Source organism: Helobdella robusta (genome assembly GCF_000326865.2).
Source record: "Helobdella robusta unplaced genomic scaffold HELROscaffold_32, whole genome shotgun sequence".
Taxonomy (NCBI): Eukaryota; Metazoa; Annelida; class Clitellata; order Rhynchobdellida; family Glossiphoniidae; genus Helobdella; species Helobdella robusta.
The window spans coordinates 1,522,736-1,548,235 of record NW_008704589.1 but is presented as its reverse complement, the minus strand read 5'-3'; the positions used below and the strand labels follow the sequence as shown (position 1 = coordinate 1,548,235).

General features: G+C 32.0%; 4 protein-coding genes across 4 annotated transcripts; 2 read left to right on the top strand and 2 right to left on the bottom strand.

Annotated features, from left to right (window-relative positions):
* Positions 1-276: 276 nt before the first annotated feature.
* Positions 277-8,484, top strand: HELRODRAFT_175161 (hypothetical protein; the record flags this gene model as incomplete). Its single annotated transcript, XM_009022595.1, has 15 exons — positions 277-326; positions 968-1,043; positions 2,428-2,541; positions 3,041-3,140; positions 3,328-3,459; positions 4,499-4,574; positions 4,784-4,834; positions 5,140-5,239; positions 6,042-6,131; positions 6,457-6,582; positions 6,778-6,856; positions 7,057-7,106; positions 7,517-7,597; positions 8,194-8,253; positions 8,443-8,484. 15 exons carry the CDS (start codon positions 277-279, stop codon positions 8,482-8,484), a joined length of 1,227 nt encoding a protein of 408 aa, XP_009020843.1.
* A 188-nt stretch (positions 8,485-8,672) lies between these two features.
* HELRODRAFT_192384 (hypothetical protein) lies at positions 8,673-17,279 on the top strand (the record flags this gene model as incomplete). Its single annotated transcript, XM_009022594.1, has 16 exons — positions 8,673-8,807; positions 9,176-9,235; positions 9,412-9,483; positions 9,627-9,688; positions 10,597-10,707; positions 11,466-11,525; positions 11,808-11,911; positions 12,157-12,237; positions 12,429-12,586; positions 12,859-12,929; positions 13,592-13,664; positions 14,030-14,088; positions 14,587-14,615; positions 14,822-14,948; positions 15,439-15,667; positions 16,027-17,279. 16 exons carry the CDS (start codon positions 8,673-8,675, stop codon positions 16,222-16,224), a joined length of 1,629 nt encoding a protein of 542 aa, XP_009020842.1. The 3' UTR covers positions 16,225-17,279.
* Positions 17,280-17,285: 6 nt separating this feature from the next.
* HELRODRAFT_192383 (hypothetical protein) lies at positions 17,286-20,852 on the bottom strand (the record flags this gene model as incomplete). Its single annotated transcript, XM_009022593.1, has 6 exons — positions 17,286-18,710; positions 18,815-19,345; positions 19,675-19,817; positions 19,938-20,338; positions 20,570-20,695; positions 20,782-20,852. 6 exons carry the CDS (start codon positions 20,850-20,852, stop codon positions 17,373-17,375), a joined length of 2,610 nt encoding a protein of 869 aa, XP_009020841.1. The 3' UTR covers positions 17,286-17,372.
* Positions 20,853-21,338: 486 nt separating this feature from the next.
* HELRODRAFT_175158 (hypothetical protein) lies at positions 21,339-22,855 on the bottom strand (the record flags this gene model as incomplete). The annotated part of the gene is made up of 3 exons (XM_009022592.1): positions 21,339-21,815; positions 22,253-22,354; positions 22,706-22,855. 3 exons carry the CDS (start codon positions 22,853-22,855, stop codon positions 21,339-21,341), a joined length of 729 nt encoding a protein of 242 aa, XP_009020840.1.
* Positions 22,856-25,500: the final 2,645 nt, after the last annotated feature.

Here is a 25,500-nt window from a genome sequence, read left to right as displayed (position 1 = left end):
AGTCTGCTCAAATAATAAATATAAAACTTTTAAGATTTGTATAGAAATAAGCAATATATAAACTTATATTTACTATTATGATAAATGCAATATACCAATTCTATGATAAACGAGGCGAAAACATCTTGCGATAAATATTTTTTTGTAGTTCTTTGTAAATTAAATATTTTTTGACATTGTTGTTTTGAATTATCGTCTTATTTTATAGAATTATTTATTTTAAGTTACTAATTTTTTAAATTTTAACTTAAAGAAACAAACGCTATTAAATTAACGATGCTAAAATCATTTTTTATTATTTACTCGATTTTGCAACTGTTGACAGGGTTTGTATATTTTTTTTAAGTAAGTAGATGTTAAAAAAAGCTAGATGCTAGATTGTAGAGTAGACTACAAGCAGCTTGAGTACAGTACAGTACTATACTTAAATTAATTAAACATATTGGATTATTTCAATTTTTTTTTTAAATTTTTGTTTTAAAAATTTATATAAAGATTTGATAGAACTAAAAAATATAGTTTAGTCTTGCTCTTCAACTCATTAGAATATTAGAATAAAATAAATCTTCTTAGAAGTCCATTTTAAATTAATTTAAAATAAATATTATTTAAAAATGTTATGTATAAATAAATAAAAGTAATATGTTTAATAATATGTTAAGTTTTTTAATATATTAATTATTGTTAACACTTTCTATTTTCAATTCTATTTCAGTCAAATCCTATTCTTAATCTTAAAATACCTTCTTGACCATACAAATACACATTTTAGGTTCAGTGTTGTAATGTGTAATCTGTAATGTATTGTACTGTTAAGTTAATTAATGTTCAAAGATTACTAAAGGATCAAAAGACCACCTAAGTTCATTTGAGGCTAACTACAGATTGGCATTCTTATTATTTAATTTTTAATAATTATATACTTAATTAAAAATTAATTAATTAATGTATTTTTAACATTTGCCAGAACACACTGCGATATATCAAATAATATTGTCTCTAAATTGCTGGTGGACATGACAAAATTTGAAACTATTCAGAAGGTTTGTCTTTCTATTTGGTTATAATTATAATTAAATTGTTATGATTTTAACCTAACTATTATTTTTTTATATAAACTCTAAAAATTTTTTAAATGTGATAATGTTAAGCTTGGTTTAGTAAATCTAAATGTCAAGAATTTAATAATAATGCTATAAAAGGTGCACAAAGTTGAATTCCATTTACAAGTTGCAGAATCTGTATTTTTTTTTAAATGAGTTGATGAACAACTTTTTTTTGTTTTCAAAGTCAAAAGTTTCAGATTACTTCTGGTGAATATTTAATTAGTATTTTATTTACTCATAAAAATTCAGTGAGAATAATAATGAAACTAAAATCTTTTCTTTGCCTCTGTCTGTCTCTGTCTGTTTGTCTATCTTTCTGTTTGTCTGTTGGTATTTTGAAATGTAATATAACGCTTTAAAAGATGTGAACATACAAAATTTATTGTTATAAGGCCATGCAGTCATCATTTTTATCTGCCTGTTGTATGGATATTATTAATAGTAGGTAGGCATCTAAAAAACCAACTTTTCATTAATCGATTGACACTTAGACATTCTATACAATACAACATTAGGATTTATTCCAATCTATGAGCATTGCTCTGTTTAATAGTGTGGTAGTGTGTAGCTTTTTATTAGGTTATTAGATTTTAAAATTTTTGCTCAACTGCAAAGGTTGATTGAGCTCATAGTTTTGACAAATTCTTGAGAAAATATAATAAAATAAAATAGTTCATATTCTGTTTTTAATTATATTTAAACCTAAAAATTTTTCTGTATGTTTCAAATATTCAAATATTTGCCTACTTGAGAAAAGAATGATGGTGAAATGCCAATACTATTAGCATTTTGATTAGAATTATGAGAATGAATGCAGATGTTATTGTCATTAGATCTGCTGCTATTGCAACTATTGTAATACATCTAATATGCACTGTGAAATTTGGTTATTTTCTTTCTTCATTTATTAATTATCATTAAAATTACATTAATAATATGTTAATTTGATAATATATTAGTTGATTTAATAAATTTTATGCAAATTTTGTGTTGAGTTATGTTATTTGGCAATGACTTTTGATAAATTTAAGAAATTGGACCACTTCAAAATACCATTTAACCTATACCAATGTATCATGTTTAAAAAATTTTTTTCACTCTGTCAATTTTGCACCTAGAGATGTTTTGGAATTGAAAATTAAGTAACTTAAACAAAGTTTTTTATTTGTTTATGTTTAACTCATCCTAAATTGTGCAGTAGTTACCTAGCATAATCTAGCATTTTGTTGATGTTTTGTGTCTGGTTGCTTGTCTAACTCAAATGAATATTGGTGAACTATAGTTTAAATGTGCACTGATTTTGTTGTAACTTTTTTAAAAGAATTATGACAGGAATGGGCCGAGTGTTGAGGTAGTGAAGGTTTCACTGGATGAAGTCACAAATGTGGCTATCACACTCTCGAGGAAATTGCAAAATTATAGAGAAGAATTCAAGGTAGAATGTTTTTCTCATTTTCAAACAAATGTTTTAATAATATTTTTTTTTGAAATATTTACCTAAACTAAATTCAACTAAATTTTCAGAATCTTGTTGTAAAAGCTGAAGACATTTTAAAAAATTACAATGAAACGGTTTGCTTATTTTTTTAAACTCTTGAAAATTTGCAGATTAATTTTATTTGATGTTTATTTTATAACTAGTTTAACTTTTTTTTAGAAAGTTATCTCATACATTTGTTTGATTAATTGTTGTTTAATTAGTTGTTTAATTAGTTACTTATTAGTGAGTTGGTTGACTTGATTTATTATTGAATTGAATTATTCAAATAAATCAATCAGTCAACTCATCAATCAACAAATCAGTCAATCAAACATATTTATATCATACATTTCTACAATTCAATGATGCTCTAGCCAAATTAGCAAAATAATGTGTTTCTAACTAGTTAAATAATAATAACAATAATAATAATAACAAATGATTTGATCTGTAGACTTTATTAAACCCCGATGATGTACTTTGGGCTAGAGAGGCCAACAAATCAGAGACTGACAAGTCATTCGTCCACATACCTATCGATATATTCAGGGAAGGTGTGCCCCCTTTTTGAAATTATCTCATCCTTATATATATTTCAATTACTTGAAAAATTATTGTGAAATTATGTGTTAAAAATTCAAATTTGAAAAATGCATCTATTTCTGTATTTAATATTTTTCAATGATTATTTGGAATAATTGATTTTAATGTGGATGAATTAATGAAATGGCGTGAAAATAGAGAAGGACATAATGGAGGCGATAACGTGGACTTCACTGCTCGATCCACTCTGGGATGACCTCCTCAATACATTCACTGAAATTAAACTTCAATTCTTCGGCAGCACGACTGGCGTCATGAGATACTTTCCTGGTCGGTATGCCGTCAATTTTATTTCGATCAATCAATGAATAAATTATTATATTATTAATAATTATTAATTATTATATAATTATATATAATATATATAATAATTATATATATATTATTAATAATTATTTTGTTAATGTTAGTGAAAGACATGTTTTGCCACAATATTTAGGCTAAAAAGGTTGCGGAGAATGAAATAAAGGTGAAATGTATTTAGGATCAATAAATAGTTCAATCAATGAATGTATTGTATTGATTTTACATTAAAGTCTATTATGCTTACAAATTGTAAAGTCAAAGTTGGTTATATTCTATACATTAGTTTTACCGGCCGTCTTAGTACAATTCAATCATTAGATGCCAATAAACATAGAAAAATAATGAATGGAAGAGAAATTTTATTACCATAGTGTTGCATTTGCATGTGGCTGACTTATTTTATTTTATTTCTGTTTCTTAATGTTTTATTATGTGTAAATGTTGCACGTGTTACTCCTCTAAGAACTGTTAACTCTTATTTTAGTTATTTATACAGCCAAGAAATAATATTTTTTTAACCCTGATTGCATTTTACAATTAAGACGTACTCGAATTATTTATTTTATTGAATCTAAAATAAAAAATTCAAATATAGAAACGTTAAAGACTGTATATAATTTTTTGAAACTCATTTAACTTTGTCTCATTTGTTCTCTGATGAGTTTACAATTCAATCTGTTAGGGCCGAGATGACAAACACACATACCAAAGAATGAATTAGTATTACATAGAATTTTCATCGTTATCAAACTTGACAAGTCATATATAGTAGTGAAAAAGAAATTTCGTTGTGAATTTGTATATAATTTTATTCCTTTTTCTAACTTCAAGAGAATTTATTTAGAGGCGGTGTGGATAGGATGGAATTTTTAAATTATAGAATCGTTTTTGCACTGGTAATGTGCAATGAAAGATGAGAAAGATTGTGAGGGCAAATATTTTAAGATCTAGATTTAAAAAGACTGGAAATGTAATTCTCAAAATTTGATTGAATGATTGACAGGTGATAAGTGGACAAGTAGAGAGCTGGACAAAGATGAGAAGCCAATTGATCTGTATGACGTTCGTAGGAGAACATGGTTTGTGAACTGACCATTTTAGTTATTTACATATTTATTAGTTCGTTTGTTCCTTCACCTTTGTTTATTTGTATTTATGTTTTTTTTTAAATTATTTACATATTTTTAATTCATCTATCTGCTCATTTATTAATATTTATTATTCTTATTTATATAATATTTCAAAGGCTTGTTGATTTTTTATTTTAATGATTCACAACGCATCTTAGGTATATTGAAGGCATGTCAACACCGAAAGTTGTTCTCATTCTTATTGATAGGTCGGTTTTTTATTATCTAATTAATTATATTAATTAGTTAATTAATAATTAGTTAGTTAATTAATTAATTAGATATTAGTAGTTTACTACACTGGATGGTGATAAGGAAGTTGATAATTTGGATGAAACCATGGCGATGATGAAAATGATAGTAAATGATAATATAGTATGGAATGACGATGATGTCTGATGATCACATATGAAGTGATAATAAAATGATGGTGATGGTTATTAGGATGGAATATGGACTAAACTGATGACGATGATGATAATGATGATGGTAATGATGATGATGAATTATACAGTAGCGGAAGTTCGCAAGGACAGGCACTTGCTCTGATGAAGCACATGTCAAAGCAGCTGTTGGATACATTGACTGAGAATGATTTCTTCGATGTTCTTAATGTTTGTTTGTTCGTTCATTGTTTCATTTGTTCATTCGTTCGTTTCTTTGTTTTTTAGTTTAATTATTTTTTATAGCTTTTTTTAAGCAAAGTTAAGTTATCAAATTTTAATCATTCAAGTATTTTTTTTAAGTTGTTTTGATACCTTATTTATGTATAACGTTAAATTAATATTATCACATACATCCACCGTCATTCACTGATATATTGCTGGTTACTAACTCAATACTTTTGAACAATTGTTAAGTAATAACTACTTGAATCAAAATAAATTATGTTAATAAACAGTTTCCTAATGAAAAAACAGCAGAAATTGGGTCATGTTTTCACTCATTTGTTCGGGCTACGAAAAGAAACAAACTGGTCCGTTCGTTCAACTCATTTGTATTCATCATTATTTTCATTTCGTAGTGAATTTTTTTAGTTTTAGGAATAAGGTTGTTTTTAATTTCAGGATACCGATTATATCCGGATTCGCAAAATCTAATTTTTGAGATCCGTTTTAAATGAATTCATGATTAACCAACAGTTTATTATTTAATTCAAATTTGAACTAGTAGTTGAAAAAATAGTTTAATAAAATAAAATTGTGTTGTTTGTAGCTCAGTTTTATGTTACTAAATGCAACTTTTTTAATAGTGTTTGTAGGAGGAGTGATAGAAGTTGTAATATTGAAATGTACCTCCGATATTGTAGTGTCAGGAATGTTTCTGCCAACAGCAATATTTTCTTCGTGTAGTTAAATATTTACTGCTGGCATAATAATAAATCATTACGTGATGTGATGCTGTTTGGTGATGCAGAAATCCTGGGAGTACATAGAAGCCATGACATCGCTCGGCATCGCCAACTTCACCAGGGCCCTTGAAAATGCCTTCATTCTCTTCAACAACGTTCGCTATTTTATACTTTTTAACAATTTTCAGTCTGTTGCCTTCATTTTGCAACATTCACAAACGCAGAACTTCATACAAATTGTTTTTTCCTACTTCAAATTGCACCTTTTTAACACAAAATCTGGAACATTTACACGTCGTGCGTGCACGCACACGTTCGCGCAAGTTCCGCATCATACGCATAAGCAGACAACATTCTTACCAGATCAACCAAATTTTTCCCCTAATACCTAAAGAGAGCAATAGTTGTACATTGAACAGATTACAAAATCTTAACTGTAGCCGAAACTTTCCGACTGTGACTTGATTTGTATTTGATCAGACTGCAAGTTACGACGAGAGTAACAGGCTGTTTGGTCCACATTGTAACAAGATGATCATGCTGCTGACGGATGGCGGCAATGAAAAACCAGCTGATCTTCTCAGAACATACAATAAATATCTACAAGTGCGTTGAGATAACTTTCTTAAATATTCATTAGTTCCACTTGTACATGACTATACCTTTTTAGATGGTGTTAATTTATCATCAACCATTATAACATCTCACTATAACGATGATGCTAATTATATATAATTAAAGTAACAAGGGTATTTATTACTTACTGTTAAACGTAATCACACCGATGAAATACATCCATAGATAAGAATATTTACTTACCTCATTGGTCCCATATCAACACATGCTCCTGCCATTAAATGGATTGCTGAAAAAAATAGAGGTACGTTAAATGGGTGTGTGTGTGTTTTCGTGCGTGCGTGCGCGCGCGTGTGTGTGTTATGTATGTGTGTATGTATGTTTTTCTGTCTTCTGTTCTTTAAGTCAGTTTTCTTTGACATATGAATATTATTTCATAATTTATAATAATGTGAAAAAAGTTGCACGTTGCAGAAGTTGTTAATTATTTATTTGTCTGATCAGGGAAGTTCTACCAAATACCTTCAATAGTTGCAATCAGATCGCAAACACAAGTTAGTTGTTGTTTGTTGTTGTTGTTGTTGTTGTTGCTGGTGATGTTGTTGTTTGTTGTTGTTGCTGTTGGTAAACTTGTTGTTGCTCATGTTGTTGCTGCTGTTTTGTTGATTTAGATTTCAAGGTGGGTGCTTTTATTGCTCTACTGATTGACTGGAGTGTAATTGCGTAGTTGTTATTGTTATTTTGCTTCCAATTTATGCCGTTAGAGACGTCAATTTGTTTGATTTTGTCAGTAGATTAAGATAGCTAATAAAGTGCTTTTAATTTTATTAATTTAAAACAGTATTTGTTCAAATCAGATTGATGTTTTTCAAAGAATTACATGAAACTTTTGAAAAAGAATTTTTTTCTCTATTTATTTCAACATAGCAACATTAAATTTAACCTAAATTGATATTCTTTAAAGGATTACATAAGGTTCCTGGCGGACTCAAAGGCTCAGTCCAACAATTGGTTGACCATGACCACAGCTCGATATGATCAGATGGTTAGTTGGATCAGATGTCTTCTAATGCTTCATGACATTATGTGCGTGATGATGTCACTGATGACGACGCCATGTCTTCCTTATGATCGTACTGATTATGATGTTGATGATTGTGATGATGACGACGACTACGTGTAACAATAATTTGATGATATTTTAATGTTACTTTCATTTTGTAATTTTCGCAAATACTCTGGCGATATTTTAGCCTGTTTCATCGACCACCAAGTGAACAATAAAAAATAGGGAAACGTCTCAGCCGTACCTGCTTATCTCGACTTGTTATCAGTTTTGAAATAGTTTATTTAACTTTTTGTGAACGATAGGTTCTTTTCTTCATATCGTAAAGCCAGTTTCTCAAGTTCAACTGTGTTTTATTTCACGGTATCCAAACCACTGTCCAACTCACTTTCATGCCTCATTTCTGCTGACTGCTCTCCACTCGACGTAGCATTGGCTCCTGGTCATTTTTCGCGTCACCTACAAACTTGCAATTCTAACTTTTAAAATCCAACTAACACAACTCATTTCTTTTATAATAGTTTATTATTTTTATTTAGTGGATGAAATACATTTTTCTAATTCCTCGTTTGCAGTCGAACGATCTAGTCCTTACGTTGGTGTATCCACTGTTCAACATGTCACACGGGCAAGAGGTTGGAACTTTATATATTCATTATATGTTTAGGAACATTCTGCTATTGATGTCATTTTGTAAATGTGATATAGTCTTTATTTGTGATTTTTTTTTGTAATTGCTTCTAAATTTTTTTGCAGAGGTTCAACAACTCTCTCACTCTCTCACTCACACACGTACACGTACACACACACACACACACACACAGCGTATGCGATTACTAGTGGATCAAGGTTTCACACACATTTAAAAAATAGCGCTTCATACAAACTCATTTAATAAAAAAAATATTAGCATGTGATAGGCTTGGATATATTAGCATTCGAACCCAGTCAATTTACAACAGCAGAACTTTAACCGGCCTTAACAACTGGTAGAATGATTTCACGTTCTGAATGTGTTGGGCACTGTTTTGTTGACAATCATGATGACGATACGATGACGTTGATGATGTTTGGAGGAACAAAATATGGTATGATCACTCCACAGCCCAGTAATTTGACGATAATGGGAGTTCTCGGAATGCACATGTCAATCAAAAAATTGCTAGGCGACAGTGATGCCGAAACTTACGTTTGTATATCTACATATATCAATAATACTGTGCACTTTCACGCACTCCTCTTCATCTTTGCGTTTATTAAAAGTTGCAGCAGGATTATTAGATGTGACATATTTCTATATTTTTATTTCAGTTCAGGCCAGACAGCTATATTTTTATAGTAAATTTTCAAGGCATAGCTGTGTACCATCCATCTTATGAAAACATGGTTTGGTTTTTTTTTCTCTAATAAGTAACTTATTGTTTGGTGTTAATGTGTTAATTTATTTGATAATTTCAGAGTTGTTGGTTTATTATGTTTACCTCACCTGCTTGTTTAAAATAAATGCACCACACATGCACGCACACACGCATACACACACACCGAAACACACGACAGAAGAATGAGTTCCTCCCCGTTGACATCGCAGATTTAGAACCAAGTTCACATATATTTGAAGTTTGAAATTGTTTCCATGTCATTTTAAAAATTTGGTTATTTTAAAATTTCAAAAATGTCAATTTGTGCCAAAATGTTCATTTATAAACTTGGGAAGTAATACAAATCACAAACGTTTATTTGACCGAGTCGTTCTTGATAACACAGTAATTTCTTGAGTTAATAATATTTTGTAGCTTCGCAAGGCAATGATAAATGGCGAGAAAGGCCAAATCACTGTAAATGATTACGACATCTCCAATGATGAGGTGGGTTTGGCAAATTTCAGGAATTTATTTGTGTTTAAAATTTAATATCCTAGGGCAGTCATAGTTTTTATTAAACAATTTTTGCCTAAACTAAAATTTTCTTGATAAAAGTTAGTGAAATGATCAAAATATCTTCACGATAGCACCATGTAATCAATCGATCAAAGACTTACAACTACGATAAAGTGAAGGATTTCAATCTCAGGTTTGGCGTCATTGGCTTTGAACACGTGATTTTCTAATTTTAATCAATATTTTGGATACTTTTCCACAAAGTATTTGAAATGTTAAATGTAATTGTTTGCGATGATATTTGTAGCGGAGCATCATTTTCATTGATATTGATTTGAACACATACTTTCAGCGTAGCGGTGGTTAATCTCCGTGACAGCCATAAAAAATACACCATCAAATACAAGCCAATAATTGAAAGTCTGTTAACTTTCATTCAATCATTAATCTTTCTTTTTTATGTTTTTTTTATTCAATTTATTTTAATTCATTTATGTCCAGTCGGTTTGATTTGTTAAATTTCTTATAAAATGCAGAAGATGTCCAGTGGGATGATTTCAAGAAATCAAGTCTCACCATCAACAAAAGGTCATCATCATTTTTCTTTTTGTTTTTCAATTATAATTTCTGTAATTACGTTGATGCTTTTTTGTCGTTTTAAATGTTCCTATTATGTTCTAGTGCAAGGGTGGGCAAACCACGGCCCGCGAAGCTATTTTATGCGGCCCGCGAGGCCATGTTCGCCCAAAAAATGGTCGTCAGCCAGACATCATGACCAAAAAAAAGAAGCCACAAATCTTTAAAAAAATTTGATATTTAAGTACATAAGCGGCCTTTTAAAGGTAAAATAGTTCTCAATGCGGCTCTCACAGCAAAAAATTTGCCCATCCCTGTTATATTGCTATTGACAGGTTTTTGTTAGTTTAATACTCTCACCAAAACCACTGGTGACTGTTATCAACGAGACTGTCGGAGTCGGTTGAAGATCTTTTCCGAGTGGGATATTTCTCATCCGAATCCGACATCTTGGTATCGATGTGGCCTTCTTATGTACTGTTTAAAGAGTGAACCACTTGAATGTCAATCATTATCGAATTCCAGATTCTTAGAGAACAATGTAGACGGTGAGATAGAGGAGATGTTGGAGAGCATGAATGCAACCGACATTCTGGAATACTTCTACGAAAAGTTTATCTCGAAAAACTTGAGTCAGTCAGCGTTCATTATTGTTTCTTTGTCATTATTTTTTACTTTCTAGTTTTAATGGGAGATATCACTTTGTCAATAAGTTTGTGATGGTAATGGCGATGATATGTCATGTTGGATTTCTGAATTATATGCTTCTGGGGATTGTATTTGTTTGTTGATAAACATTATTAAAATTAACGGTTGATTGGTAGAATCTACCGCATCATTGTTCATCATCATCATCATTGTCCCAACATCATCATCATCGTCGTCGTCATCATCATCACCATTGTCCCATCATTATCGTCATCATCATCATCTATCAGCCGAAGGTTCTGATTCGCAGAACGAGTTATTTTTTGATCTGTTCACCTCGATGAACATTGAAGATGATTGGGAGGATTATTTCAACAACAATAATCTCACTTCGTAAGTTGTTGCTCTGTGGCTGAATTCTGTTTGTGGCTGTCTTGATCCTATCAACGTTCTTCTATTTTTTAGTAAATCTAAAGCTGTTTTTAACAAATTGATTGATTGGTCGATTGATTGACTGATTGATTGATTGATTAATCGATCGATTGATTGATTGATTGATTGATTGATTGATTGATTGATTGATTGATTGATTGATTGATTGATTGATTGATTGATTGATTGATTGATTGATTGATTGATTGATTGATTGATTGATTGATTGATTGATTGATTGATTTATTTATTTATTTATTTATTTATTTATTTATTTATTTATTTAAACTATTCTTTAAATAATCTTGTTGCAGAAATTATACCGGTTTCAATATTTTGAAAAGTCGAAGTTTATGGAAAATATATCCTGAAAAGTTGGTATATTTTGTTTAGCTTTCATTTTATGTATATAAGTTAATCAGCTCAATTGGAATTCATTCCATTTTTCCATGCATTCTTGTTGTTTCATAATTTTTTATTATTTTTCAATTTCTCATATGGCTATTTCAATTTTTCCTCCATTGGTTGTCATCCTAATGGCCTAGCATTCCATATTCCAACTGCAAATTCTATCTAAATTGCAATTATTTTGAGTACGCTGTATTACCTTTTTAGACGTATTTTCATAGTTTCTTTTTACTTGCCTGTCCATTCAGAGATGCACAAGAGGCTCGAAGTGTCATGAAGAAGTTTGAGCTGCAGTTTGAGGAGAGGATATTGAAGTCCGATGACGCGTGGGTGGTTGATGTTTATGACGCAGGTTCTCTTTTTTCTTTATTCGTTCATTCGTGTGTTCATTCATTCGTTCATTCATATGTTCATTCATTCGTTTGTTCATTTATTTATTTATTCATTTCTTCAATTAAAATGTGTGTGAAAACCTTGATCCACTAATATTCGCTTACGCTGTGTGTGTGTGTGTGTTGAGTGTGTTGTTTATACTTGTGAAAAATAAGTAAATATTTAAGAGAGAAATAATAATAATAATTTGTAAACGAAATTAAGAAATGAAATTCTGGAATGGAACTACTGAGAGGTTTCTAATATGTGGAAGAAATATAAAAGTTCATGACACAACTCTAGCTGGTAGGTCGTTTGTTTTCATTGCTTGCTTTTGAATTATTTTTTTTTTTTTGCTTATCAATACATTGTTTTCTATGCCATTTATGACTTGATAGATAAACTAAACTGCACGAAAGATATGATGACAAAAATGCTTCATCATCCTCATTATCATCGTCACAGCCATCATCATCGTCATTTCTACCGTAATTCAGTTGTGGCAGCTGTCTTCAGAGATCAGATTTTGAGGAACATCATCATCGAAAATAGTTTGACGTCATCTTCTTCGTCGTCGTCGTCGCCTGTGACATCAGTCTCCTACCTGCTTGATGATGGTGGCATCGTAATCACTGCTGATGATGATGAGGACCATGTCTGTTATCATTTCATCACGTCATTCATCTTTTGATAATATCGCTCGAGTCTTATTTTTGTTATTATTATCATCTATTCAGGATTTTTGGATTAGATTTCGCAGTTTGATCTCAATTTAATTTGTTGTCACTCTATACGTTGTAGCTCCGTCATATCAGATAAATATTTTTTATCCATTCGTTTATGATTAATTCTATTTTTTGCAATATTAATTATTATTTATTACTTATTTATTTAATAATTATATTTATTTTAAATCCTCCAAAATAGGTAGGTCTGTTTTTTGGCGATGTTGAGCCGCATGTTATGAAACATATGCTTGAGAATAGAATCTACAGACTGTTAGTTGAACTCCTCTTAGATGTGACGATATTTCGTAGTGGTGATGATGACGGTGATGGCAGTGATGGTGATGATAACGATGATGGTAGTGATGATGATGATGATGGTGGTGGTAGTGGTGGTGGTCATAATGGTGATGATGATTCGCGTTGTGGATAATTTGCAGACATGATGATGATGATGGAATGATGATGATGATAATTTATGAAGAAGAAGACGATGATGATGATAATTTGTAATGATGATCTCTTTTCTTTCTTTTTTTTTTACTCTTTTTTTTTACTCTTTTTTTTTTTTACTTTGTCAATAACGAATTTTTATTGGTTTATTCGCTGAACTACGTGTTAATGTTTTTATGCTGTTTCAATCCATTATATTGTCAATATTTTTGTAGCCTTTACGCAAGTTTAATTTTAAAGTTCTGTTTGTATTAATGTCTATTTCTTTATTTTAAATGAAATTTTTCTGTTTAACGGTGGTCTATCATAAGATCTTTTCTTTTTTGATCTCCGTATCATTTTCATTTCTTACAATTGTTTGATTTGATGAATAAATAAAATATTAAATTAAATATTAAATTAAATATTAAATGATCTGTGATGGTGACGAGGATAACGATGAGGATGATGAAATTTTTTTACCTTCCCGATCAACCTGGCAGGGATGAGACGACGAGGTACTTTTCCATCTGCTCAGACCTAGGATCAACTGATGACGCTTCTCACATCACATCCGTCAGCTGTCATTTTTTTTTATTGTTTCTGCTATTGTTGTTATTGACATTCACTTAGTTACTACTTAATTTTGAAAGATGCGTTGTGAAGTAGTAGTAGTAGTAGCAGTAGCAGCAGCAGCAGTAGTAGCAGCCATAGTAGCAGTAGTAGTAGTGGTTTTAGTATTAGAAGAAGGAAGATGAAAATGATAAAGTAGGTAGCCTAGGCGACAGTTTTGTATATTTGTTAGTCGTATTAGATAGACGTTTGTACAGGTTTAGTTGGCATTAGTTATTGTTAGTTGTTTCTGAGTGTTATCACTGATATACAAACAATGTCTTGAAAGTTTTAACAATTATTTTCATCATCACATGTTATGTTATCAGTTTTTTTCGAGTCTGACGTACCAGCTGATAATTCCTAAACTCTTCTCCTTCCTTCATGGGTGAGTTTTTTTTTTGTTTCTTTGACAATTTTTTTCAAAAATTATAATTTTTTTATGCTAAATAATTTTATTAGTATTTTTATTCATTGAATGTTTGACCTGCATCGAATGAGTTATGTGTAAGTTCTTTTCCTGTATATATTTGTGTAACTAATTTATAACTATAAATCTTTTATTTATTTATTTATTTTAATTATTTAATTATATTTCAGTCAATTCAATTAGTTTAACGTGTTTTTTATTTATTTAGATTGTTCACATTCTTTGAGATAATATGCAGGTTAATATAATTATTATTATTTTTATTGTTGTTGTTGTTATTATTATTCGATGGTAATATACCAATTTATTTCAGTGGTCTTATTTCGTGCAATAAAAGTTTAATTCAAATTGTGTAAAAAATTTTGATTTGTAAAATTTTTAAATATGTTAAACTTTTAGATTTGTAAATTTTTTTAAAAATTCGTTAAATTAAAAAATGTTCTTCTCATCCAACAGCGTAATGGTGGATATGGTTTTTTCCGATAGTAAGTTTGTTAAATCTTATTCACATAACCCATTTTAAAATTGGGTTTCGTTAGATTTAACATAGGTCACATGATAGTTTTTATTTTTTTTAAATGAAAAAAATTTGCCTGTTTAGTAAATAATTATATTATTACATCTCGAAAAAAAACAAACGAAACCATGTTGTTGATACAAACAAGTGTTAAACGAATGTTAAACGACACAGTTGAATTCGGCGATGAGCCAGACAACCGCCCAAAGGAATACTGCCAGAGGAACTTATACAAATATTCTTTTGGTACGAATGCCGCAAAGGAGAATGAGTTTTCCATCGACTGCCAAAATTGCTCAAAGTAATGTTTTTTTCATTTCTTTACTCGTTTTTTTCTTGGTCGTAGTATTTGATGCTTTGGGTATTTTTAATTTTATTTTTGCCCTCTTGCTAGTTTTTTATTTGTTTTTATTTATGGCTTTCAGATGTTTTATTTTAAATTTTGTTTTAAACGTAGGATATTATAAATATATGTCTTGTTTCTCCACTATTGTTTCAATTGTGTGATGTACACCTTTTGAAAGGCAGACCATACATGCTATCATGTTATTGGTCACCACTTACACGGTCCATAATTTACCGAAATCAAAAGATTTAGCATTATATACAAAGCATTATATATTAAGATGAAGGATGTTGTAGTTGGACTGCCAGATCATCGGCTATATATGATCATGTAAACATACCTATTTGTAATCAAAGTTGAATTTTTTGAATTGAAAATGTATTTTTTCTCTCCTATTTTTTTCACATATACGTTGCAATATATGCTCGCACTGGCATGTACTCAGGACGTACAAGACAATGAGGATGAGGGATGCGAACTTGATGTTGGTGCTGGTGGTCAGCAGCCATCATGCATACGACAACAGCGCAGACGGTGGCTCCAACAGCAATCACATATCTGACCACACAACTGACACGCAGTCCAACCAACATGACAACGCTACAGAGGTGAAGGACGCTTGCAAGTGTTACTTCAATGAATCCATGAGTCTTCCATTCAAACCAACTCAATATATCCTTTTTGCCATCTTTTACTAAAATTTTGCCGTATCGATGATAACTTGGGTTAAAATTGGAACATGCTTATTGGAACGATCTTGATAAAGCGGTTTTGCATTGTAAAGCAGTGTCTACATGAGCAATAGCATAGAGTGTTGCAATAAACTTTTTTAATATTTCAAAATAACGCTAGCTTTAGCTTTGACTTTTACAATATTAAAACGTAACAGTTTTGCTCTTAGCTATAAAACCAGATTTTAAATAAATTTTTAATCTAATTAAAATAAATTTAACTTGAAATGTTTTAGTTTTTTTTATTAGTTCTAACAAGAGGCTCAACAATATTGACCTTAATGCTAATTTGAAATATACATAAAGATAAAGATTTTCTGTTATCAAATTTTGAGGTGAACTCTGATGACTCACTCTGTCTACCCTTCGACAAGGTATGCCTTAACTTTCAATGGCTCTTTATAGTTTATCAACTTATATTTTGGGAATATTTTCTGATGATGTATGGCTTTCTGTGTATATTAAATGATGCGTATTTTAAGTTTTTATTTGTATTTTGAGATACTTTCGTCAAATCTTGATGCTTAGACAAATATTTGACAGATGGAAGAATCATTCAGTGCATCGACGCCCAACAGAGCAGCAGCATTCTCCATTCTCCTATCCACTTTCATCATCTTCATCTTCACGTTCATCACCATATAATCATGTTTAAAAGTATTGAAGTTTCATTCAATTTTTAACATCATTTTTTTAATCTTCTGAAAGTGATTTTTTTCAATTTATTTTTCAGTTTTTACCCTAATTTTAGTGTGGTGGTTTGATGCATACAGCGTAATTGTCATGCTTCTTCTTATCGTGCTGTTGTTGTATATTTATTTCAAAATGATCGATTTAAGCTTTTTTATATCAGTTACGTTTCAAGTTTTTTCTTTTTATTTATTGAAATCATTTATAACGAGTTTTTTTTAAATCATCGATTGTACTATATTTAATTTTCTCCCTCGTGTTTGGTATTAATTTTTGTTGTTGCTGATATGTGCTGCAAATTGGTTTTAAATTAAGTCTGCCTGAATTACAGTTTGATGTGTGGCTCGGCCGCAAGTGCCTTCCTTGTGGAAAATTTCCGAAACTTCATTTGAAAATTAGTCAAAATTATTTTCTTAGCTACGCTGCAGTTTTTAATACATGGTCAGATTCATTGTAGATGTTGCATAATAAGCGCATATAGAAAGAAAAATAAATGAAACCTCACACACATACAACACAGTTACGAATAATATATGCACATTTCTCTCTGAATTTTTTCTTTATAAATTTTTTATTCAACTTGCAACGGTATTTTCACATTGTATTTATTAGTGAATATGATTTGATCATTCTATCTTGTTACGACGTCACTGATGATCTATTGTTCTTAATTTTATTTGAGATTCAATAAGGAATTCGTGCAATTTTCTTTCTGTTTACTACTGCATATTTGTGGTAAATTTTATTTTTAATTTGCGTTTCTTGCTGTTTTGTTTTAATTTATTTGTTTTTGAATTTCCGTTTTATCTCATCAACTCTAGTCTGTAAATTTTTTTTTGGTTTCCGAAATAACGAATTACATTAATTCCCTGATCTTCATTGCTTTTATTTTAAAAATTGAAACAAAATGGAACATAAAATAATTACAATAGTCAATTTCTAAGAAAGTATTAATCGTTCAGAAGTGGTGGAGCGTGGTTGAAGTTTCGTTGAAAGGATCGTCGTAGTCGTGGTTCGTATCGATGAAGTCATCGCTGTTGTAGTCGCTACCTTGAGTTTGGCAGTTGTAATTATAATGTGGATTGTTGTTGCTGCTGTTGTAGAAAGGTCTGCTGCTGCGTGTCGGCTGGTAGAGTTGCTGCGTCTGGTAGTATTGCTGCGGGCGATGGCAGTGAGCAGGGTGATGAGGCATGAATTCTTCATCAGTTGAATAGTTTGGACAATAATCATACAATTGCGAATTTCGGTTTGCCATTCCTGAGACGTTCCTTGGTCGTGAAAATTGTGGAGTGATGCAGGCGGGAAAGTGTGAATAAGGATGTTGTTGCTGCTGCTGCTGATAATGACGTTGATGGTAAGCGAAACAATCGCTGCAGTTACACATTTCTTGGTTGGTTGTTGCTGCCTGTTGATTGCTGTGCGACGTGTATTGGTTCGATCTGACGTTGTAGTTGTTAGATTGATAAATGTTAGAGGAATCGTAAGCGTGTCTTTGTTTCATTGCAAAATTTGAGTTAGGATTCTTGTCGATGGTGTTGTAGTCACTCGTCTGTGATGACGTCACGATATCGTTCTGGAAAGGAATGATTACGTTGTGGGGATGTTTGCGAGTCAACTGCTCGATTATTGACTTTTTATCTTCGGCAGTATTGTTGGCACTGATGGGCGCACTGTCAGGAGTTTGGTTTATTTTGCTCTCTTTTTTGAATTTTGATTTGAAAAAATTAATATTTTTGAAAATACTTTTGAATTTGTTTTTGTTTGCCGTGCTGCAAACATTATTAGTTTGTGTTGTCTCATCTTCTGGAACTTTCTTCAATTGGGAAGCCACTGAGGGCATTTGGTTGGACATTGGTAATCTGTTGAATTTGGCCATATTCTCAACTGATGTATACTTTTTCAGTGTTTCCCTCTTCAGTCCACAAGTGCGTGTGTCGACCTGGGGCGTCTTTATTATCGTCGTGCTATGGCTGACCAACGATTCGTCGGATAGGGCCTTTTTCAGCGTAACTTGTGTTTCGTTTAATTCATTTCTTGAGATTTTAACTTTATTGCAAGAAACGTGTGATGATTCACGATTTATTTTCTTTCTGTCTGACACACTCTGTATGTTGGGAACGTCTCTTGAGAAGTTGTTTGTTATTTCAACGAAGGTAGCGTCATGGTTTGTGTTAATCCCATCTGCGTTCATTTTGTTACTAGTGGAAAAGCTTGGAATACGATTTCTTATTCTCTCATGTGAATATTTCTGTGCCGAATCTTTTGTTGAAGATGCAATGTTGTCTTGCTTACAAACCTTGAACAAGGTCAAAATTTCAAAACATTTCAAATCAGGTTATTATTTGCAGTAATTTTGCTAAAAATTGTAAGATATTTTCAAAAAAATATTTGGCAAAAAACCTTGTATGCTGATGAACTAGGAGTGTTAATCATCCAAGAATTCCTGTTGGCACATCTATGCACAGCAAAGTAAACGGATTCTGGTTCCGGTCCTTCGTAATCCATCGCATTCCTCAATGCTTCTCTGGCTGCTGAGTTTGTTAAGTTACGTAAGGATACTCCATTCACTTGAATGATTTTATCGCCCTCCTTCAATCTTCCATCTCTAGCAGCTGCACCACTTGGGTGGATAGACTTGATAAACAGCCCCAAATCATTCACATCTCCGTTGTCTTCTTTCTTGGTCTTACCTCGAACACTTATTCCTATGCCCATGTTTCCCGCCAAACTGATGACGTAGGTGTAGACGTCTTCTTCGCTGAGGTTGTTACCGAAATCACAATATGTGTCCACGTTGAAGTTGTTGTTGTTAATGTCAGCGTTGACGACCAGCCTTTCGACGAGCATCTCAACTTTCCCTCCTAATTTGATACCTCTCAGGTAAGAAACGATCTCATCCTGGTTTATTGTCGACGTGTCCATGCCATTAACCTGCGGTGCGAAATTTTTTAGTACATATTGGTGCATATTCGTCAAAATTGTATTTTTTAGTACATACAACGAAAGAGTTGCAGTTGCACCTGAACCACGTCACCGTTAATCAAAACATTGTCGAAACTTTTCATATGTTGCAGAAATATTTTAGAATGAAGAATAAAGATTCAAAAATTTAAAATTGAAATCAGTTAATTTTAAAACTATTCGCGCAGTCATAAGCAATATTAATTCAAACATATCTGCCAATACTATTTAGTAGCATTTGAACAAAACATCCGTGAACATGAAGAGAGCCTTTAAATCGAATGCACAACTCAACTGACTTTCAATATTTTGTCACCGGCCTGCAGCCTGCCATCTTCGACAGCGGCACCTTGCGAAAGGATGTGCTTGATGAAGATTGGAAACGTTTGTTTAGGAGTCACATTGTCCTTCGTCGTGATGCTGAAGCCCAAGCCGTGAGCTCCTGCCGATTCGAAAGCGTTTCAATATAATTTCTATGCTATGATAAGATAAGGAGTGGTAATTTTATTTAAAAATAGTATAAAATGTAGTTAAGCAATTACATTTATAGCTATAAATGTACCTTTAATTAGATCAACTTTAAAATTGACTATCTGAACATGTTGTCTGTCTGCAGTCGGAGCGTAGGTTTGCAGTTTTGATGAACTAACAAGAGAGTTGATTACGGGGTATGGTTGCGTGATTTTGGAGCATGTTGATGACTTGGCCATCTGACTCATGCCCCCTTGAAAATTGTTGCTACTTCTAACTGTAGGCGTGTAAAATGGTTTCGTTGAATTCACGTGTGCAGTTGTTGGTGGGTTCGCCTTGCTAGGTGTGAACATCAGTGCATCGTCTTTGCACGGTGTGGATGTTGACGGAATGGCAGGTCTGATGAATGATGACGTCATTCTGTACTCGTGTGGTACCACTCGAAGGTACAACTTTGAAGAGTTCAAGGCCTCTCTCAATATACTCTGTGCTCTGTTTCGTGATTAGTTGACGTGCATTATTCGACTGAATTATTTCTCAAATTAAAAATATTGTTGACATCAGTTTCAAATCGAATTAAATTTCGAATTACAATCATAACAGACAGTCTGCGTTCAAACATACGTGCATAAACAAAGTACCTACCGCATGGTTTGGAGATAATTTTTATTGCTTGAATAATAATAAATAAATAAAAAAAAGTGTAAAAATGACAAACAGTACCTTTGAAATGTGACGTCCGACAGCGAGGTGCCGTTGATCTCTACGATGCAATCCTTCTCTCGAATCTGTCCATTCTTCGCTATCTTGCCTCCCTTGTCGACGTTGTGAACCAGCAATCCAATTGTTCTATCGTTCGTTCGAATTTTTAGTTATATATAAAAATTAAAATAACACAGCATGAAAAAATGGAGCACGTTAACTTGTTAACATACCTGCCAAGTGAATCCTGATCGGGCATGACGTGAATTCCCAACGATTCCTTATCATTATCAAGGACGACCATCTTGTTCACCAGTCTATCAAATGAGTTGATTCAGTAGATAATAACAAATAAAATTCATATTTATATGAAATGAACGCTCAGTCACACTTAAGAAATTTGCAAAAAAAATGTTTAAATAAATCCTAAATTTTAGCCCTATAAAAAATTTACAGCTAATCAAAACTACAACATTCCTATGTACGTGCATGACTCATTCACATCATTCCCAATCAAAATTATATAACAAATTATGTAGTAGATGTTAAACTTAGATCAACAGCACAAGACAACAGTCTTTGAAACACGCGGTAGAAAGTGAATGATTACAATAAGCCAACATACGCACGTTGAAATGGACGAAACGTTCAGCGTATCATCTGCCTTTTTCAGCTCTGTAGATCCTACTGGCTCAGTTCTTTTGGATATCTTATAAGTCATAATAATTGGTACTTTAGTTTTTTTTACCATAAAATGTATGTTTAAATAGAAATTTGAAATTTAATTTATTTAGAAAAAATCGGACGCACTAGCACCAACCTTAAGATGCTGCTGCTGTTGGTTTTGAACCCAGTTCATCACATTCTTACTCCCTCTGAATGTTGATTTTCTCCAACTAGCATTCCTAACGAAGCCAATTGGAGGTAGTGCCGACGAAACATGTTGTGGCTGGCTGACGTTGTTGCCGTTGCTGCTACATCTTCTTCTGGTGGAGGACCTCTCGAATCTTCTCATTGATAAGATGGTGTCGTCTTGACTGCAACTGGCATTCGGGTCGTCATCCATCAGTTGCGGGTCGTTGGCGCTGAGAACTGGTTCACTGGTTTGTCTGGTCATGAAGGAATTTTCATCGAAACATTCGTCTGGATAATTCATCTTCGCTGGTTGCTTCCTAGACATGTCGGGACTGTTCGTCTCAATTGAACTTCTGCCATCTCCACGACTGCTTCGTATCCTTTTGTCGTCTTCCTCAAAAACGGCGATTATCTGAAAATTTTGTTTATCATTTAAACAATTAATTATATTTGCACTTTTAACATAACAATAACCAAATACACATACACACGCGCATATATGCACACACCCCAACACTCACTCACAAACATACACACACACTCAAACACACACACACATATATATACATATAATGTATAATTTATATACACATATAAGTATACGCCTGCGTGCGTATGATACATTAGCAAATTTGTGCGTGCGTTTGTGTGTGTTGCTCGGGCGTTGCGATATATGCCTTTGTGTGTCAGTCACAGGTGTATGCAAATTAATTGAATAGTTAAATGTCTGAAGTAAATGACATCGGATTAGATGGCAAAATGACATACAACAAACGAAATACATCAATCATTCATTCGATTAATTAGTCAGCTAAATCAGTCAACCAATCGATCAACGTGAGCACCTACCTTTTCTTTGTTTTCGATAACTTGCGACACTTCATCGTCCTCATCGAGTATCCCGCCCTCCAAGGACTTCAGATTGATGACATTCACGCCATATTCATGCGGCTGAACAGGTTAACGAAAAACAAACCTTACCAAAAATGTTTGCATCGGTGACGTGGTCAGTAGAGCAACAATTAAACATTAAACATTGTTACTCTGTATAAAACAAACGTTTATGTTTATTTCGCAATTCAAAAAAGAAATAAGAATGTAAATTTATTAAATGTTCTTGTACCATCCAACTAGACTAGACACGTTTAATGATTTAAAATAAGCGCTTATATATAAAAGCGTTAACATTGATGATAAAGTAAAGCACCACTTATTCAACTCGATCCATTGTAGAGAACCGTACACGGTACAAAATTTTTGAAAACTACAACTGCAAAAAAGGAGCCATAAATCTCAACCAACCTTTCCAATGGCTTTCTTGAACCGGTTGGCGGCCGCAAGCATCAGCTGTTTGATGGTCATGGAACTGTCGGTGCATGGGACGAGTACACTGACATCGTCGAAACGTACCATCACTTTTAAGACTTTCACTTCACTCTGCTGGGGCACCATCGTCTCGCTCGGTAGGTATTTGTTACCAGTTTAATCGAATGAAGAACTATGCAGTCGCGTCGTTGTAGACCAATTAGATGAAGTGTTGGAACAAATCAAAACCAAAACAAATTACAATTTGGAATTAATTACAATATAAGCATCAAATTTGTTATTTAAGGTTAATAATTACAGCTTATCATTTTCTAATTATATATTAATAGCTAGTTAATTTAAATTAAATTATTTCCCATTAGTTATCGCATCATAAACAAAAAGTAGGAAACTTTCTCCTAACAGCCAAAAACATTCACAACACGAGAGAAGGCCGACTCAAATGATTGCAATTTCTATCGCATACCAAACATAAATTACATTTGTACAATACCTTCTATACCTACATTATACTCGTATTGTTAGAGAAAATACTTACATCATATTCATATATATGTGTGTATGTATGTATGTGTGTATATATACATATGTATAATATATATGTCTGCTTCCAACATATATATATAATATATATATTTATTTATTATATATATATATAATATATATATATAGTGTAAACAAGAAACAATGAGAAAGAATACAATGAAAATAAGCACACGAGCAATTTGAAATTGGCGCTTAGAAAGCAAACACCTGCCTAACTAACCAAAGAATGTCGTTTGGATTCCATACGTGCGTATGTGTGTGTGTGTGTGTGTGTGTGTGTGTGTGTGTGTGTGTGTGTGTGTGTGTGTGTGTATACTAATACTACCTGCCTGTGCGTGTAAAAAAGCATGTATACTCTGTACGTGTGCGTATTATATATTTATATAATATATATATAGTGATATAGTGTGTGTGTTGTTGTGTGTGTTTATAATGTGTGCGTTAGTGTGTGTGAATGTATGCGTGCCATGTATATGCGTGTGGAGAGTATATGCAAATTACTTGTAGACGTGTGTACGTGTAGTTGCTTTGCTGCTGGAAGTGTCTAAGCAGGCAAATAATAATTAAGCAATCAAGAATGCTGACACGCGACGACGCATGAACGAACGAACGAATGAATAATTTACGAACGAGAGAATGAGCTGAACAAATAAATAAACGAACTAACAAATGAACAAATGAATGAACCAACGGACAAAATGGACAAACATTGATGAACATTAATTAGTATTTGCTAGTAAATAATTGGCAAAAGGCGAACAGGTGAATGACTCAGTGAAAGAATAAACTATGAACGAGTGATCAGATGAACGAATGGAATGAATGAATGAAATGAATGTATGAATGAACGAATGAATGGCCAGCAATCGGCAGATGTTCATAAATATTCAAGTATGTATGTACTTATTCATCTATTCATCTTCACTGTGAGAAACATAAATACGATTGTTATGATTGGTGCTACGTCTGTCTCACACAATTTTATTTTATTTACTCACTATTATGTTTATTTTGTAATATATATATATATATATATATATATATATATATATATATATATATTCGCATATGTATGCATATTATATATATTTATAATATACATGTATATATATACACATGTATGTGTGTGCGTGGTGTATATACACATACACTGCGGGTTTTTGAATTGTACTTTTTTAATTATGGTCTCTTACCAGCATAGTATATACGTACAACAGGAAAAAATTTATGGCTGTGATCATGGGGATCTCTCGCGACTATTCTATATACGGTGCATCGAATCAGTAGCGCAACACGATCCAAGTTTGAAATTTTCGTCCAGAAAGTTCTGCTTGAAAACTTCCTTGCTTAGCTTTACTCTAATTTTTAGTTTTCTATATTGAAATTAATAAAAAAAATGGAAAAAAAGAAAGATTTTAATCTGTTGAAAAATGAAATAAAAAATATAAAAACACACGTTCACACACACACACACACACACACAGGTACACGCACACGCTAACAAACACACATACGTTAACACACAGACACATAGTAATCCCTGATTGTTAAATATAACAATATTAACATGATTCAAATCTACGTTCAACATGAAAATATATTAGGTTTACATAACATTACATTACAATACATTCAAATGAGACATTACAAAACATTCGAAGGATAAATTACAATGAAATGAACATTATAAAGTAATTCTTAATAAAAAAAAAGACATTACTACTCACAACAGCAACAAATTACAATGCAGATAAAAAACTATATTGGCACACACACACACAGCAAACATTGTAGAAGAAATGACCAGACATATTCAAGCAAATGAACAAACGTAAAACTATACTACATGCACACATACAAACACACACACGCACAAACAAATATATACAGCACTTGTAAACAAACAGACAGCAGTGCACAAAAACACACACACACAAACAAAAACACAGACACACACACACGCACAACACATTTAAGGGACTAATCAACTAATATTCAATAGAAGTACAGAACAAACGCAATAACATATACTATTACCAAATCCTACGTTTATATTCATGATATCGATCGGTTAAAAAAGTAAATAAATTAATAAATTAATTAATAAATAAATAAATTAATTAATTAATTAATTAATACAGTATCAAATGAACTATAAAATATTTTTCTATACAAAATGAAGAAAAAACAACATAAACATAATGTTGAAAATTCCAGTGTTATCG